Source organism: Podarcis muralis, chromosome 6 (genome assembly GCF_964188315.1).
Source record: "Podarcis muralis chromosome 6, rPodMur119.hap1.1, whole genome shotgun sequence".
NCBI lineage: Eukaryota > Metazoa > Chordata > Lepidosauria > Squamata > Lacertidae > Podarcis > Podarcis muralis.
The window spans coordinates 50,602,572-50,620,007 of record NC_135660.1 but is presented as its reverse complement, the minus strand read 5'-3'; the positions used below and the strand labels follow the sequence as shown (position 1 = coordinate 50,620,007).

At 38.5% G+C, this 17,436-nt stretch overlaps 1 protein-coding gene across 3 annotated transcripts in view; it reads right to left on the bottom strand.

Annotated features, from left to right (window-relative positions):
• The window catches only part of ATRNL1 (attractin like 1), a 501,150-nt gene that overhangs the window by 344,482 nt on the left and 139,232 nt on the right, over window positions 1-17,436 (bottom strand). For all 3 annotated transcript variants that reach the window (XM_028730150.2, XM_028730148.2, XM_028730149.2), the window contains one exon: window positions 7,884-7,977. In XM_028730150.2, coding sequence (XP_028585983.2) covers window positions 7,884-7,977 — 94 coding nt within the window. The remainder of the gene's footprint in view (window positions 1-7,883; window positions 7,978-17,436) is intronic.

Here is a 17,436-nt window from a genome sequence, read left to right as displayed (position 1 = left end):
ATTACCATGCCAGCTACCCCGGAGTACACCCACAGGGACATACAGTGGTGCCCTGCAAGACGAATGCCTCGCAAGATGGAAAACCCGCTAGACGAAAGGGTTTTCCGTTTTTGAGTTGCTTCGCAAGACGATTTTCCCTATGGGCTTGCTTCGCAAGACTTGCTAGTTTTTTCTCGCTCCCCCCCCCCTTTTCTAAGCTGCTAATAGCCTTTTAGCCGCTAAGCCGCTAAGCCTTTAATAGCCGCTAAGCCGCTAAACCGCTAATAGCGCTAATCCGCTTAGCCGCTAATAGGGTTGCTTCGCAAGACGAAAAAACCGCTAGACGAAGAGAATCGCGGAACGGATTCTTTTCGTCTTGCGAGGCACCACTGTAACTGTTACTGTTTTTCTGTTGCATGTTCCACTGACTAGGAAAGCACCATATCCCCCAACAATTACAAACTGGTTATGACACTAAACAAGCTTGATACAGATTGTTAGAATGCCAGTTAAAGCACACAGATACCACGATTTCTAGCCATTCCTTCAGAAAGTTCTTCCTCCACATTCTGATGTAGCCACGTGAGCTTTTTACAAGAGATGAATGTTTGCAATAAGTGGCATGGGGGACCCATGTTCATCAAGCAAAAGGGGCACTTTAAAGAAGTCTGGGACCTTTGCTCAGCTGAAAACATCTTATAATTTGGAACTGTTAACAACATTTTTATAGTCTTGATGACCTGTAATGACCCCTGTTTCTCTTCCAGTTTCATTCACTGTTCAGCAGCTTGGCTGGATGCAGTCATTCATTCATTTATACATTTATACATTTGTATCATGCACTTTCAACTCCCATGTGTCCTTATGGCACAACTTTTAGTGTCCTACATTTATGACAAATACCCAGGGAGCAGAGATTATGTACAGAATGCAGATAATAAAAATGCAAACAATCACATTGATTATTCAAAATTCCTTTGAAATAAACCCGAAAGTGTTTCTTGCTTGATAAATTGCCAAGTAAAGGGGATATGACAGGGCCTTGGCTGTTCATTTTAATTGTTTGAGATTTAACAGTGCCATTAACAAGAAAGACACACATTTTTCAAGAAAGAAAAATTACTCCAGTTGAATTAAGTATCTCCTTATTGCCGCTGGACTTGACATGGCTTGGCTTAATTTCTAGAAGAACTTCCATGGCATTAAATGGGTGTGCAAAGGAAGGGATGGGCAGTGTATAAACTAATTTGGTGTTTCTGTATAATGAGAAAGAGATTTATTTATTTTTGCAATTGATAATATCTAGGAAAGTTAGAATCATTGTGCATTATCCTTCCTGCCAGTTAAGCAATAACTGGCTTAACACTGGCTATCCTTTGCTCTGTCACGCCGAATCTGGTTAATCAATGATAAACATTGGTTTTTGCCAGTCATCATCACAAAATGCACACATGCTCTTTCTAATATGAAAATTCAACTGAATGACAAGTAAATTAGATTTTGTTATTTCATTAAAAAGTATAGCATTTTGTTATCCACTGTTCAAACTCTACAACAGAGACTGAAGGGAGAATCAATTAGGTGCTGTTTAGCCACATATTCTGGGACAAGAAGGTGTGCACCCAAATATACAGTGCAGGCTTGTATATTTGTATATTTCTCTTTTTTTCTTTTATAAGAAATTAATTAGAATTCAGGTTTCATTAGAAAATCCATTTATTCTATTTTTTATATTATATTAATTCATGTTGAGACTCTGCACTTTAACGAACATGTTCATCAATACAAAAGATAAAGGAAACTAATTACAAAATGTACTTTTTGTTTAAAAAACACCTCTTCTGTTTTAGATTAACTGCTGTTTATTTGTTTGTCTAAATCTGACAAACTGTGTTAAGTTTAGCTCTGGCTCTTTTGAAACAAGCAAACATGATGGCCTTCCTTTGCTGGGGCATCACTTCAACTGGTATTTTAAAGAGGGCCAGGTTCCTTTATTATGCCTTTAGATATGATGTTTGCAGTCTGTGTAGAATCTGAAGATCATCCAAAGCAGCACACAAGAGGATTCAGGGGGATGGATGGATGTGCAAGCCCAAGCCTCACTGTATCTTGCTCCTGTCATGATAAACCATAGTCTATCATGATGTCCTGACCAGCTCATTATAACAAGCTGATGAGCATTTACTAGTATTGTTGACATTAAGAAAAAAGAAATTTTAAGGACAAATGTTTGTCTATGAAATAATAAAGGTAACTGAAATGCACAAAATAGCTGAAAGGAAAATATGCACAAACATCAGCTATGTTACTGTAACTTGCACTGGGGGAGAGAGGGAAAGATTGACTTAAGGTCACTGACTAGATGAGGAGAATAGGCAGAACATGAAATGCAGTTTTACAATGTCAAACACAAAGGCAAGTCTAATCACAGATTTCAGAAGGAAAATTCAGAGAATTGTTTTACCATGTTTGGCAAAGCAGTTTACAAAAGAAAAAATAAGCCCCACAAATGGAGAGCAAACCTGTGTTATTAAACAGAGACTTTGTAAAACCCCTATAAAGCACAGAAACCAAAGTTATTTTTGGCTAGTCCTATTAGTGGCAAAGGGAGAAAAAGAAAAACAGATTTCTTGAAATAATCTTTAATGTCTATTAACATAATGGAGACAGAAAAAAGCATGTCTTTGTTCTCAAAACTGTTGTTGTGCACAATGGTGAACAAATTATTATCCACTATATTACTATATTATTTTACTATATTATTTATCCAGTTTCTGCATCACTTCACTCCTTAAAGAATGGATTCACAACATGGCCTCTTTACTTTTGCCTGAATGACAATAGAAAGCAGTAAATTCAAAGTGGTGAGGCTGCACGTCTCTAGATCATGCATTGCTCTCTCTTTTCCTCATCTAACTGGAGTAAAAAATTTCCTAGCTGTGCATATAGACCACATTTTTTAAGGCATCATTTGTCAGTTTTGGTTTTATCTTAGCCCATCTCTACAATCAATCAATAGGAGAAGAACAAGAAGTAAATTGTTAAGTAATTTGAGAACAGGAAATGGTTTTGTCCATTAACTCTGAGTCTTTAATAAAGCACTAACCCTCAAATAGCAGCTCACATTGTTTTGTGAGTGTCTTTTCAAAATGTCTGACAGTATTGTCAGTATTGCATTTGGATAGGGCAGGCTTCCTCAAACTTGGCCCTCCAGATGTTCTGAGACTATAATTCCCATCATCCCTGACCACTGGTCCTGCTAGCTAGGCATTATGGGAGTTGTACATCTGGGGGCCAAGATTGAGGAAGCCTGGGATAGGATGAACGTTTTGATGCGATGAAGCAATGTATTATAGACACCCAGAAGCTTAAATCACAGAGCTTGCAATAACTATATGGCAGGCCAAGCTATAGGATTCATGGGGTCAGACTGGGGGAGTGTGCAGTCCATGCAATGGATGAACTCAGGAAATACTATACAGTACAGTCTAACCTCTTTTTGCCACTTCCTGTACTGATTTGTGCTGAGCCATATAACTGTGAAGATGTACCATGAGAATGCATAAAAAACAATTTGATAAGAAAGTCACAGGACAATGTAGAATCAACATAAGAAATTCAACATAGCACTTTCTGGCACCTTAAGCTCTGAGTGCTCTGTTGAGAAATGTGGAATATAGATAAAGATAAATAAATAAATATCCAATCTCTTCCTTCTGCATAAAATGCACTTCACATCTTCCCAGTTTCCTACTTACTTTCTAACTCATCCAAATCCCCCTCTTTCCCACTGATCCTGCCATCTCTTGCACATCCATTGGGACTCAGCCAGAACATCGGACCACTCTGACTGAGCATGGTTTGCACACACTCCCAAACCAAACCATTTTCAGCAATTTATTTGCAAAAATGTTTGTGCTTTCTGCAGAGTGTGTGCACAGGAACATTTCCCCTTTCTTAAAGCAACTGGGGATACCTTACTATAGTAAGCCACAATGAAACTGTAACAATCCTGGCTGACAGATGCTCTATAGCGAACGGCAATTACAAATGGGGCACAGGAGCAGAGAAAGACACGGAGAACCACCTTAAATAAAAATGATGTAAGCTTCTGGGGACATTTTGTGCCCTCAGATGTGCTACTTTTTGCACCAAATATCCACAGTAAAACATTTAGCATGGTCCTACACCTCACTTGCTCTAATTGGCCTGCCTTTACCATTCTTCAATCCCTCTAGATGCCACTTGATTTTATTTCAAATCATTTTCCCATTTCTCTCTCTCTTGCCTTTTTTGCAGAATAACACTTACCCTACTATTAGGTCAAGTGAGGTGATAACTTCAGGCAGCAAATGCAGAAGAGCTGTGCTGGCAGCTCCTTTGCTGCTCCTTCTAGGTCTCCAGTATTCCGACATGTTTTGTTCATGTGTAAGCTGTACAAGTGAGCAGCATGCTTGAATAGGGCTAGGGACTTCACATGACCAACCCGAATCATGTTAAAATGTTCAGAAATGTTTTAACTCCCACATGGAGGCTGCGTTTTGCTTAAACATGATTTGTTTTAATGTCTAAACCTGAGCCTGTCCAAAGAAGATACGGTAATTGTTTCTGACAATAAGAACCAGGATTTGAAACCACAGTTCGACAGATCATTGACAGCCCACACACTGAGTGCTGTGGGGATAGGCATGAACTCATGAATGCTGAGCAGATGGGAAACAAAAGTAGACAAGACCTATAAATCAAGGTTTGCTTGTTGTATATCTCAGAGCTCAAACCACAGCACGGCTTCTTAGCTACGGTTAGCATAAGACACAGTTGGAGTGTCACAAGGCAGAAGCAGTGTTCAGCATCATTCATAGGGCGTTTGTCATGTTCAGGCAATTGTGTCATTGGTGTCAAAGGATACTGTGCACTAGCAGGTGAGCTCAGAAATCCAATAGTATTAAGCAATATGCCTTGTTAATTTAGACAGCCCTTATATGACAATTCACAGTACAGTAATTAAAAACATTATTTAACATTATTACTCTTAACTCTTAATTTTCTTTCTTTCTTTTTAAACTAGAAATGAAAAACCAGTCACTTCTGAAAGGAATGCATTCATGTCTTGAAAGGGATAAGCATATTTTTCTCCCTCTAGACTCTGCAGCCTCTTCCAGTTTAAAATAATTTGCTTTATACAGCCTCTCTGATTTTTAAAAAGTCTCTCTTCATAGGGCACAGTATTCACTGCACACTGTGAACAGTTATAGAGGGGTGGGGTGGGAGGAGCAATGTTCTGCCCTGCAGCTATGACTTTGTAATCAATACAATTCTTGACAGGAATATAAATCTAACTTACACAGTGAACAGCTAAAGTTTGAAATTTTCATGGAAATCCTTACTTTAGTAATCACAGATTTATAGGCTTGCTGCTGAGATTGCACAATGTCCTGCCCAACAACTGGGAAACAATTTATATTCTTAGCTACAGTTTACCAGTATTTGAGCATGTATTGTATATAGTTCATGGTCCAAACAGCAATAGTGCAGAACATAACAAATATAATATTAACTAATATTGAAAATGACTGTTAGTGCCTTCATAATTTTGAACATCATTTTGTATGTGATATGCCTTTAGAAAAAAAACACACACATTAATATTCTCATTTGAATTATCAACACATTACATACGTAGTTTAATCTATTGATTACCCTGCTTTTAACAAATTAAGGTTGCAATCATATGTGCACTCGCTTAGAAGCATTCTTGACTGTACAGATGGATATTGGGGCAGTATGGGGGGAAGAGAGAGGAAGAGAGGAACAGCACAAAGAAAGGATCAAGCTCTGTAACAAACACTAAACCTTACCACCGTATTTCCTAAGTAGTGTTAATTAAAATTCAAATTAAAAAAAATAGTTGCAGTGCTGCTATTAAAAAAAAACAAGTCAATTTTTCTGAACAGAAAACAGTAATGCAGTTCTCCTGATTCATTTTATACAAGTGTGTCTTGCACAGATGAAAAGTTTGCTTCTAACAGCTGTATGGGACCAATTAAGTAGAATGAGCTCTTCCAACTTGGACATGATGGCATAGCTGCAGAACAGGACTGTTGGGACTTTAGCACTCAAGTTCAGAAGGGCTAAGCCTATTACAAGGTGAGCCAAACTCCCCTCCGGTTGTAGGCTTGACCTACAACCAGCTGTCCTCGGCCCTTGCCCATAAAAAATGTACCAAGCAGCTTCTTACTGATATGTCCACATTAGATATTTGGCACTGCCCTTGTAACATTCCAGGCACAAAAGCCTACATGAGATGTGTTTTGCATCAGTCCTGATGACCTTACTAAAATGTTAGGATTCATAAAACTACTTCATCTCTTGATGCTGCTGTACATCTAAGGAAAACCTTGACTCAAGAGTAATTTAGTACTGGAGGTGTACTATTATACAGCTTCATTAATGTGTAACCCCAAAATTTTTGATCCCCCTCCAAAATGATGCCAAAGTTTGGTGCTCATTTTGTGCTGTGAACCCTGCATTTTGTACCACCACCCCAAACTGAGTACCGTAATTAACACAGCAAGCCAGGGTTACAAGTACCCTCATGTAGACTGGCTACATATGCATTCCCGTCATGACAAAGAGGTAACATTTCTTGATACCCCCAAAACCTTTAATATTCTAATGAAGCCATTGCATTATGAGACATCATCACCACCAGACAATGAGTAGCAGGAGAGTACAGCTGGGTTGCTCTGTGCACATTTCCACACACACATCATGTCCTAGCTATTGCAAGCAGTCTTAAGCACGTATAGGCTGCAAAAAAAATACTGATGAAGAAAAGGGGCTGAGAAAACCATATGGTTCCTAATTACAAATCCCAATTGTAGCAACAGGTAAAGGTAAAGGTAAAGGTAAAGGGACTCCTGACTATTAAGTCCAGTCGTGACTGACTCTGGGGTTGCGGCTCTCATCTCGCTTTATTGGCCGAGGGAGCCGGCGTACAGCTTCCGGGTCATGTGGCCAGCACGGAAACACCGTTTACCTTCCTGCTGGAGCGGTACCTATTTATCTACTTGCACTTTGACGTGCTTTTGAACTGCTAGGTTGGCAGGAGCAGGGACCGCGCAACGGGAGCTCACCCCATCGCGGGGATTTGAACTGCCGACTTTCTGATCAACAAGTCCTAGGCTCTGTGGTTTAACCCACAGCGTCACCCATGTCCCTTGTAGCAACAGTTAGCTTCTCATAAATTGTTAATAAATAGCAGATAGAACTTTTTCTAATGATAAGGAACACAGGAATTATGTATTTAAGTAAGTCTTGAAGAAGTCCCAATGTAATACAGAAGTTTCAAAGACCATTAGTTTCATCTCTCTTGCTTAATGAAGTAACAAAATTATGAGATTCAGTGCAAAGTGTTGTGCATTATTGGATTTATTTGAGCTTTTACAGTATGGCATTAAGAATTAAAGCACTTCAGATATAAGCACCTGGTAACAATGATTTCATTTACTGATTTCATTTACTGGCAAAAGACCAGCAAACTCATTTCAGTATCTTATTATGGGGGGGGGGGGTCCTGAAGAATTACCAACCTGTTCCCAAAATAAAATATCTGAATGTTTTATAGAGAATAATTTATACAATGGAACAAATAAAATGCAGTCTACAGCCAACTTTTCCTAGTGGATTATTTTACATATATCTAATACTTGAAATAGCTCATTACTATTTGCAATGTTCTTTTAAAAAAGGGAACATTATTTCTCTAAAAGAAAAACAGTTATCGGAAGGGCTGAAAAAAATAATGAAATCGGTTTATGGATCAACATCCCACCCAAAAATTGCTGACAGGTGGAGTTTAAATATACATTTAAATGGCTGAGAGCTTGATTACTTGTACTCACAGTTGACATTGATCTCCTTTGATCCCTTTAGTTGTGCAGAAACATTTTCCTGTTTGCATGTGACAAATATTTGCATGTCCACTGCATGTGCACGCTATAAAAAACAAAGAGGAAACTGCTGAAGTCTCTCATTCCAGTGTAGCTTTGTATACAGCTTAACATACTTTGATAATTATTTATTAGCTAGAGGTAATGGTAAGACTAATTTTCTGACTAGTAATACATTTCATAAAATTAGAATAAATTCAGTAGCGGAAACTTAGCAAGGAATTCACAGAGATTTGGAACTGCTGTATTTGTCATCTTGCACTGTGCTTTGTGTCATGCTGTTTTAATATTTTCTTGTTGTTGGTGCTTATTGACCAATGGAATGAACTGTACACAGAATTATAGGCATTTAAAAAAACAAAAATTGATATCGGCTATTGTGGATTGTATCTGAGCCCCAGATATGGAAATATCCCCACAGTGTGGCACTCTGAGTAACCCTCTAGCATTCTCCCCAAACATATAACATTATAAATCTTGTTAACAATCACCAAATTGAAAGAGGGAGCCAATGAAAACAGGTGTACTGTAGACAGATAGTACTCATACATTTCCCTCTTAAGATGCTCCAGAATACAGCTCCATTCTTTCTTTTTGTATGTGTACATAGTGGAGAGAGAATCTGTGCGATTTGGTAATTTCATAAAACGTAAGCCACCAAATACTATCCTAGAACACATGTGGAATTTGAAGAAAACAATACATATCAAAGGTTCCCAAACAAATAATTTCTTTTCAACACTTGCATCATTCCAAATATATATCACTAGAAACAAAGCCAAATCACGAAGAACCAATGGAGTCAAAGCACTAACCAAAGGATTGGTGTGGCACATATGCCAATGAGGAGGAAGGAAATGTCCTCAATTGATGTTGAGGACTAGTTTTTATCACTGTGAGCAATTATGGTTTCAGAACTTATCTAAATTTTGACTTCAATTAACTGTGTAACACCAATTATGAGGTACTTTCCACCATGCAAATTTATTAAGGAACTCAGGGCAATGATATTTGTGACCTATGTCAATGCTGAATATGTTGCTAAATCACTGGCAGAGCCTGCTTGTATGGAAGTGTGCAAGGTTTGACGAGAACAGGTAATGACAGAGAATATATCAGATGAAAAGAACCATCTCCTTGTAATGCAATATTAGTATTATTACTAGATACTAGTGCATTATGCATGATCTGAAAATCCATCAGCAGCATGAGCTTCTCTCTAATAAGGTATGTTTCCTCATATCTGTATATTGAGTTCAAATATCAATCATAAACTAAAAGAGATTTTTGATGAATGATGATGAGGCCATCTTTCAAAGCATGCACCAAATTTCTATATTAGATAGAGCAGAAACACATACTAAGCAAGACTGACCAAATAGAACTTTTTTTTTCATTAGCCATGCATACCCTTCCAGAGTAGTATATCGTATTACTCCTCGTACAGTTATGACTGCTGAGGCAGACCCTGCACCTTTCCCCCTGATTTGAGGTCAATACTGGGAAACCAAGCCTAAGAACTACACACGCTTGTGGTAGGATGTGTAGTTCTTAGGATTGGCTTAAAATATTGTCCCACCTTCCCAGAAATATTGTCTCTTGGCTATATAACTCAGCCCCAGAACAGATGCAGTGAGCCTTTAAGAACTTAATTTGTTCTGGAGGTCCGTTCTTAACCTGAAACTGTTTTTAACTGTTCTTAACCTGAGGTCCCACTTTAGCTAATGGGGCCCCCTGCTGCTGCTGCTGCGCCGCTGCTGCACGATTTCTGTTCTCATCCTGAGGTAAAGTTCTTAACCCGAGGTACTATTTTTGGGTTAGCAGAGTCTGTAACCTGAAGCGTATGTAACCCAAGGTACCACTGTACAGCCAACCCCCTTTTTAAAAAACTGGCACTTTGAAAAAGATTTATTTCACAACAAGAATTGTAAAAAGTGGTCTGTCAGGAGTTGAAAGTCTTTAAAGAATCAGTAAATGATATATGCAATATATATTGAGGCTGGATAGCTCAGTCGGTAGAGCATGAGGGCCATAGGTACGAGCCCCATGTTGGGTGAAAGGTTCCTGCATTGCAGGGGGTTGGACTAGATTACCCTTGTGGTCCCCTCCAACTCTACCATTCTATGATTCTATTTTTCTATGAATTCAGTAGAAGTCACAGGCTTTTCAGTAAGATGGTAAAATGGTAAGTGTACAGCTTAGATTTACTTCAGTCATTTAAACTTATCAGAGGTGTCACAGTTTAGGTTTCAACAACTTGCGGGTTCTGAAACAGGCCAGTACTTTCTGCCAGGCCACACTAGTACTAACCTGCCTATTGTTCTTGAGATTCCCAACCTTGAGGCTCCTCTATTAGATTCACGTAGTGTACCACACCAGGGGACAAGCACACACTCCCTTTCTAACTGGTTTGGGATTATTCTCTCCCTGAAGATATTTTCCCTTCCTTCTGAAATGGGATTTAAGTAGAGTGTTCCCTCACAACTCCACTTCTCCTCTCCCAAAATTCAGCTTCCCAGTTGTTGCATGTCTGTATTACTCTTTAAAGACAATAACCACTGTCCTTTAAGCTAACCCCCAGCTCAAAGACTGCCTTCTCTGGCTAAAATTTTCCCTCAGGGCAGATTTTACACAGCTCAGAGGTTATGCTGTTTATTGAGCTGAATTCCAGGAACTGATTTTTTCTTTTCCCTCTCAAAGTGCTGTCTCCACCCACTTCTGGCTACCTGTACCTACAGCCAATCAGAGTGAAGCTCTAGCTCAGCATACTGAGAGCTATATCTCTCTGGTTGTCAGGCAGCAGAGGAACCATCCCCCACAGCTGGCAAGTTGCCAGGAATGGATAAGACAAGGAAAAGTCCCTACCATCTGCTTTTTATTCAATATTGGCAGAGAGAGGCTTGGGAATGCAGCCTCTTCGAATGATGGTGTTGTCCCGAGTAAATCTCCACCCCCTTATCTCCCACTTCCTCATTCGTCAACAGCACCACCCCTTCTACGGTTGCTGCTTAGGGCCGTCTGTCTTCAAGCTCTTTGCTCTCCTACTTTTAAAGCTCACCTGGTTCTTGGAGATGGTGGGCCTGGAATGCTTTCTAGTGATAACGTGTCAGCCAGCAGCTCCAACTCTGTCTCTTCCTCCTCCTCTCCCATTATTTCCCAACTATTCCCCTCATCTTCCTCTGAGCTGTGACCTCCCTCAAACCCCTGTTGTAATTCCAAACTACTTCTCTGGAATTGTCAGGCTGGGGAGGTGGTCTCCACCATTCCTCCTCTGCCGAGTCCCTGACACTGGTGAAATTTTGCCTATATTGCACCATCAAACTCTGCTTCCATCACAACTGTGCACACAATATTTGCTACTTAAATGTACTAGCCATGGGCATACAAAATTCTTACAAGGTCCTGGAAGTTAATTTGTTTAAAAACCAAATAACTGTTGTTATTTGGGCACCTTTAAGCTATAAAAAAAACCTTTAATCAGATAACTTAGAAATATAATGCCTCCTGGATCAGACCAAAGGTCTATCTAGACAAGTATCCTGTTTCTCGCAGTAGCCAACCAAATGCCTTCTAGTAGCCCACATACAAGACATGATGGCAATAGCCCTCTAGTCCTGTCATTCCATTGTGACTGGTATTTACAGGTACAGTGCCTCTCAGAATCAGTTACAGATAGGGAGCCGTGTTGGTCTGCCATAGTCAAAACAAAAAAAATTCCTTCCAGTAGCACCTTAAAGACCAACTAAGTTAGTTCTTGGTATGAGCTTTCGTGTGCATGCACACTTCTTCAGATACAGAAAGCTCATACCAAGAACTAACTTAGTTGGTCTTTAAGGTGCTACTGGAAGGAATTTTTTTTGTTTTGACTATGGCAGACCAACACGGCTACCTATCTGTAACTGGAACTATGGAAGGCACCACATTGAGCCGCATGAAATGGAAGTCCATCAACCTCACCAAGAAACTTGCACTGTGTATCTGAAGAAGTGTGCATGCACACGAAAGCTCATACCAAGAACTAACTTAGTTGGTCTTTAAGGTGCTACTGGAAGGAATTTTTCTCAGAATCAGCTCTATCATGACACAAAATTAGGAATGGCAGCAGGAGGCAGAAAATTTGCTCCCCTGGACTCTGCTCACTTATCTCTCTGCCCTCCACTCAGCTCTCCCGAACCACCCCCTACCCTCCTCTCCTGATGGTCATTAATTTATCTAATGATTTGTACTTCCAGCTAAATGAATCTAAAAAGGCCAGTGAACAAAATGTTTCTTCAGCTGCAGCACACAAGCTGGCACTAAGGAGGGAGAGGCAGATGGTGAGGGAGGAGTAAAAGGGACATTTGCAGGGCTTGTAAAAACTGAGGAAATAATGACTGAAGTGAAAGAAGAGATACAGGCTTAATTCCAACGATCACAAATGAGTTGTAGCAAGCCTCAGGCTTGCACGTTCCCTCCTCCTCCAAGAGATGAGAAGCAGCTAGTTTTTAATTTGTGACAAAACCATAATTTGCCGATTTGTCACATAATTTGCAACTGAAACAGAACCTACCTGTGATCCTGGATGACACAATTTATACCTAGCTGCATTAGGATGAAGCTGCTAACTATGACTTGTCACAACTTAGAAGTTCAGTATTGACTACACTGACTGGCAACAGCTCTCTAGGGTTTCAAATGGGGTACGATCCTAGTCCTACCTGGAGATGCCAAGGATTGAATCTGGGATCTTCTGCATACAAAGCAGATGTTCTACCAATGGGCTATGGTCTTTTTCAAGGAGAGGGGTGAAAGTCCCATTGCGCAAATGAAAATCCTTGCACTGATGGGACACAGTAGTTAAATGCCACCCTCTACATTGCAAAATAAATATTTGTTACAGCTCCAGCTGGCAGCTATATTGCTTCCAGTTATATAAACAAACAGATTCCAGAATAGTTTAAATTGCTAATAAAATGACACATATTTACAGGGTAAGTCTAACACTAAATAGTGTAAAATCCTCTTCAGACGCCATCAATATAAATATTCCTGTTAACGTAAAAATGCAGGAGCAGCAATGGCATGTTTTTATAGCACATTTAGTGAGAAACATACACTACACTTCATTATGTTTGCAAGTATGTGTTTCTTTTTTTCCACTTGTCTGCCCTTGACAAATGCACAAGAAATTACAAGCTTTTAATATAAGCAATGTGTACTGTTTAATTTACCACAACCTAAAGCTTAAATGCTTGATTTTATAGTAAATGATTAAAAGACAGTCAGATAGTTAAAGAACCTCAAATTGTAGAATAGCTATTTGCAATTGCACTGAACTAGTAAGCATACTGAATGATTTTCATTGTAAGGGTAGTGATTATTGTCTTCTATCCCTGCACTGAAAGCTGGGCAAAATGGACTACCTACTTACATACAATTAAGTTTTGGGGGCACTATCATGGATTATAGCCATCAGTCAAGCACCACAAAGCTTCAGTACTCATCTTCTAACCTGGACTTTGCGAGTCACATAACATTTGGCCAAGAATTTGGGAAGAAAGACCACCCAGCTTTAAGATTACGATAATCAATAACTGATGTGACCGATATGGCAGGTAGATCTCAGGTCTGCCATTACCAATTTCATAAAGCATACCAAGATGACCGTTTCAAAATTATAAGGTTCCATGTAAGGCTCAAAACAGAGTGTCGTGTTAGATGAAAGGTTTTCATCAAAATTGCTCTTGAAAGTAAATCAGAAGATTGGAAGAAGGTGTTGTACTTGAAAACCTTTATGAAATCTATGAAACACTGAAATAATTTATATATATGCTCAATCAACTATGTGTTATTAAGATAGCAGCTATATCTGGCTCTGCATCACATTTGACCACTCTATTCCTCCTTCTGAACAAGCATCTGTTTAATATATTATTACTAGCTCACTGTAAAAGTAGCACACAAATTTTCATCACAGCAATAAAAAAATTCAGACAAATATTGGTCACTGCACAAAATAATCCTTTAAAAGCAGCAGCTTAGGTACCAGCACATTCATTCATTCATTCATTCATTCATTCATGAAAACAGTGTAGAAATGTCTTTGAGGCAGCAAGAAATTTTAATGCTATTTAGGGCAAATAAATATGTGCATACTGTTGTATACAATATGGAGATTTTAAGAAGAAAATAAAGGTTCTTTGAAGACAATATAATTTACTAAAGAAAATCCATGCAGTAAAATTACCACCCATATAAAACTTATTTAATAATAAGCCTGTGGTGTGATTGTTTCCTGCTTGCTGGCTCAGCATAAAAAATGTAGTTCCTTATGCTGACAACAGAATAACCACAAACATTTTCATGAAGTACACATTTTAAGCAATTTAATTTAAAATGCAGTGGTTGCTTTCGCCATTATTTCAAGTACTGCTGAAAAGGAATTTCCGTTTCAAAATGAGTTCACTACACAGGTTATTTGTTTACCTTGGATTATTACACAAAAAAGGGTGTACATGAATAATTTTTAAATGCATTTGTAAATAGTTTCAATGTGTCTCTCTCAAGAAACATTAATAAAATGTGTGCTATTTATATTAACTAAGCATATTACACTGATTTATTAACATTCAGGGCAACACTGAACGAAACTAACGCAGACTGGAACATTCTAATGTTCATGGGCACTACTGAAAGATGATAAAGGGATGTCTGGAAAGATTAAAGGTATAACAAGCTACTACACATTGTAGATAGTCTTGTAATAAAGTGTAGCCATTTACCTCCAAAGTCAACAAATAGCACTTTATACGTAAAGTATATTGCAATCCTGATAATCACCCATTGTCATTAAGAAAATGACAAACTAAATCATCAAACTCTGTAAAGTGAGATTCTAGTGGAATTTGAACAATCCCAGCTGAAATGAAACATCTATAGGAATTCTAATGAAAGTGTTAAAAATGCAGAGATCGCTTACATTACTCACAAGATCTTGCACATTACTCTGTTGATGTTCAATTTTGACTGAAGTGAAATTGGAGGTGGATTTATAGGGTTTTGCCCAGGCAACGTTTCTGTAACATCTATGAAAAAAGTGTTTATGCTAGAATTAGCACAATTTTTGAGGTGTTACACCTCTAATAAAACACTCATGAGGGAGTTCACGATTACTTCCATTTTTTACAAATGGAAAACACTGAGTATTATGATGCCTAGGAAGTTTATTGGCCCCCCAGGAAGTTTATTGTTATTTGTGCATACTCTCGCAGACAGTCCTAGGGCCATGCTAATGTTGCATGCACATTTGTCAGCTTTCAAGATCAGAAAACGGTATTAAAAACAGAGAAATAGAGAAGATTATTATCTTAAACAAACAGGGAATGTAACATTGAAAATTAATCTAAAAGCATATCAAAAGATAAATCTTTCTTAGGATAAATTGAACTAAATGTCATTCAATGAAGAGATATACTGCTATGCATGACTGATCATACCATCTGAAAATTAATGAACTCTTGACACTATAAGTTCACAATTTTCATGGCTTATGCTTCATGCGTCAAAAATTACTGTACTCTCCCAGTACCATATGGTGAATATTAACACAGAGAAAATCAAATTAAACTTTTGGAAGAAGCTTAGTTCTTTCTGAAATCACATTTTTTGTTCAATCTATATTATTCAGTATGAAAAATGTGTTGTACACATAGAAAAATGGGATTTGAGGCTGAGGGGTGAGAAAACATTGTTCCAGGACATTTAATGCACAATTAATATGGGACACAGTCTTGGCTTATGAAAACCCCTAGTCAATACAATTTAATGAGTCTCCTTCACAGCATTCTATGAAAAGGAGTTTGATCTTGCACACTGCTAAACCCAATGAGAACTGGCAGTACAGAGCATATATTTGGCAGAAACTCCTTTGCTCAAATACTCATGCATTCCTTCTCCCTCTGTGAACAAGTGTTCTGAATATTTATTGTGCCTAGTGAAGAGTTATTTTAATTCAAACACTAGCAGCCTCTTTAAGACCACTGGTTAGTCTAATAAGAGACATTTTTATATCTAAGTTACAAATAAAGCTACCAGCAAGTAGATACCCTTTGTTGGAGTTTTGTTAGAATAGTGACTCCTCCAAACATCCCTAAAGCAGGGCTCTGAGAGGGGAGAATATGGGGGGTATTGCTGAACTCTGAACCATCATTTAAAAATAAAAATAAAACTTCCTACTATTGTAAAGGATTGGTTGTAGAAATAAGGTGAATAACATCTGTTTTGCTTCTTGTCCTCTCTCTTGCGTGTCAATAAGACCTTGTGCTTACCTATGGATTCAACCAGAACATCCTTAAGGAACTTCCTCCTGAAGAGCTTACCACTTGTAAAGAGCAATGGAGAGGTTGGCATGAGATGGGGAGTCTGCATACCAGTGTCTAAGTCATTGTGTGTGTCTAGCTACTACATTGGCCACAAGGGCACAAGATGCAGATTGAGTCATATCCATTATAGATCTGTGATGTAGGCAGCTGGGTGATGTAGCTTAAGTAGTATCTGACAGGTATGCCTGATCAAGTTTTCAAGCATAGTGTAATATATAATTTTTCTGTGCATTCTCAAAGGAATGGTAGGATCCTTGCTAAATGTTATGCCTTTGGCATCCCATCAGAATTACTGTGGAAGAATTTTAAAGCCATGTAATGAGAAGGTGAAATTGCATCATTGTAATCATTATAATTCTTGAGCTGAGTGCTCATGCAAACAGAATTCCCACTCACTCCCCTACTGCAGGCAGCTATATCCCCCCCCCCCCAAAAAAAAACCTCTTCCCTTGAGTAACAGCTACCTTGAATATGGGACGAAGGGCGGCAGTGGGAGAGAATTGGGGGAAATTGGTTAGAGGGAGTTTGCAGGAGTGAAATGTTTACTTGAAAAGCTGGATACAAAATGCTAAACAATCAATAACAAAAATTTACAATGTAAATATAAATAATAAGGAACATAAAGTCTAGTTGGATCTAGAGATACAGGAGTGAAATAAATTCTGCAGTGGTGCTGTTCCATTAATTAACCACTAGTGGAAACCACTGTGCATGACCTTGGCAAGAGACTGTGTATATCTTTGAATTTCATTTCTCTTTGGTCATGCAATAATTTTGTGCTGTCAGCAAAATCCCTGCATGCAAAAAAGACTTCCACTCATGGAAGCATGCCTCTGACTGCAAAAGAACAAGTCAAGAAACCAACTCTAAAAAAAAGTCTGCTATGCCAAGAAATTTTGTACCAGAGAGAAAAATAGATAAAGATAAACAGAAAATTCCAAGCAAACATATTTCATTGCCACAAGCAAGAATACCCAGTAGTTTGTAGGAAGGCTTGATCACTAACATCAAATGCAACCTGTTATAAGATTACCATTAATCCTTTGGAAACTATCAAATGAGCATGAAAAAGATAAAAGGATGATACATAAATCAAGCTGCTGGATCTCTTCTGTACCAATCGAAGTAATAAGTAGTCATCAATT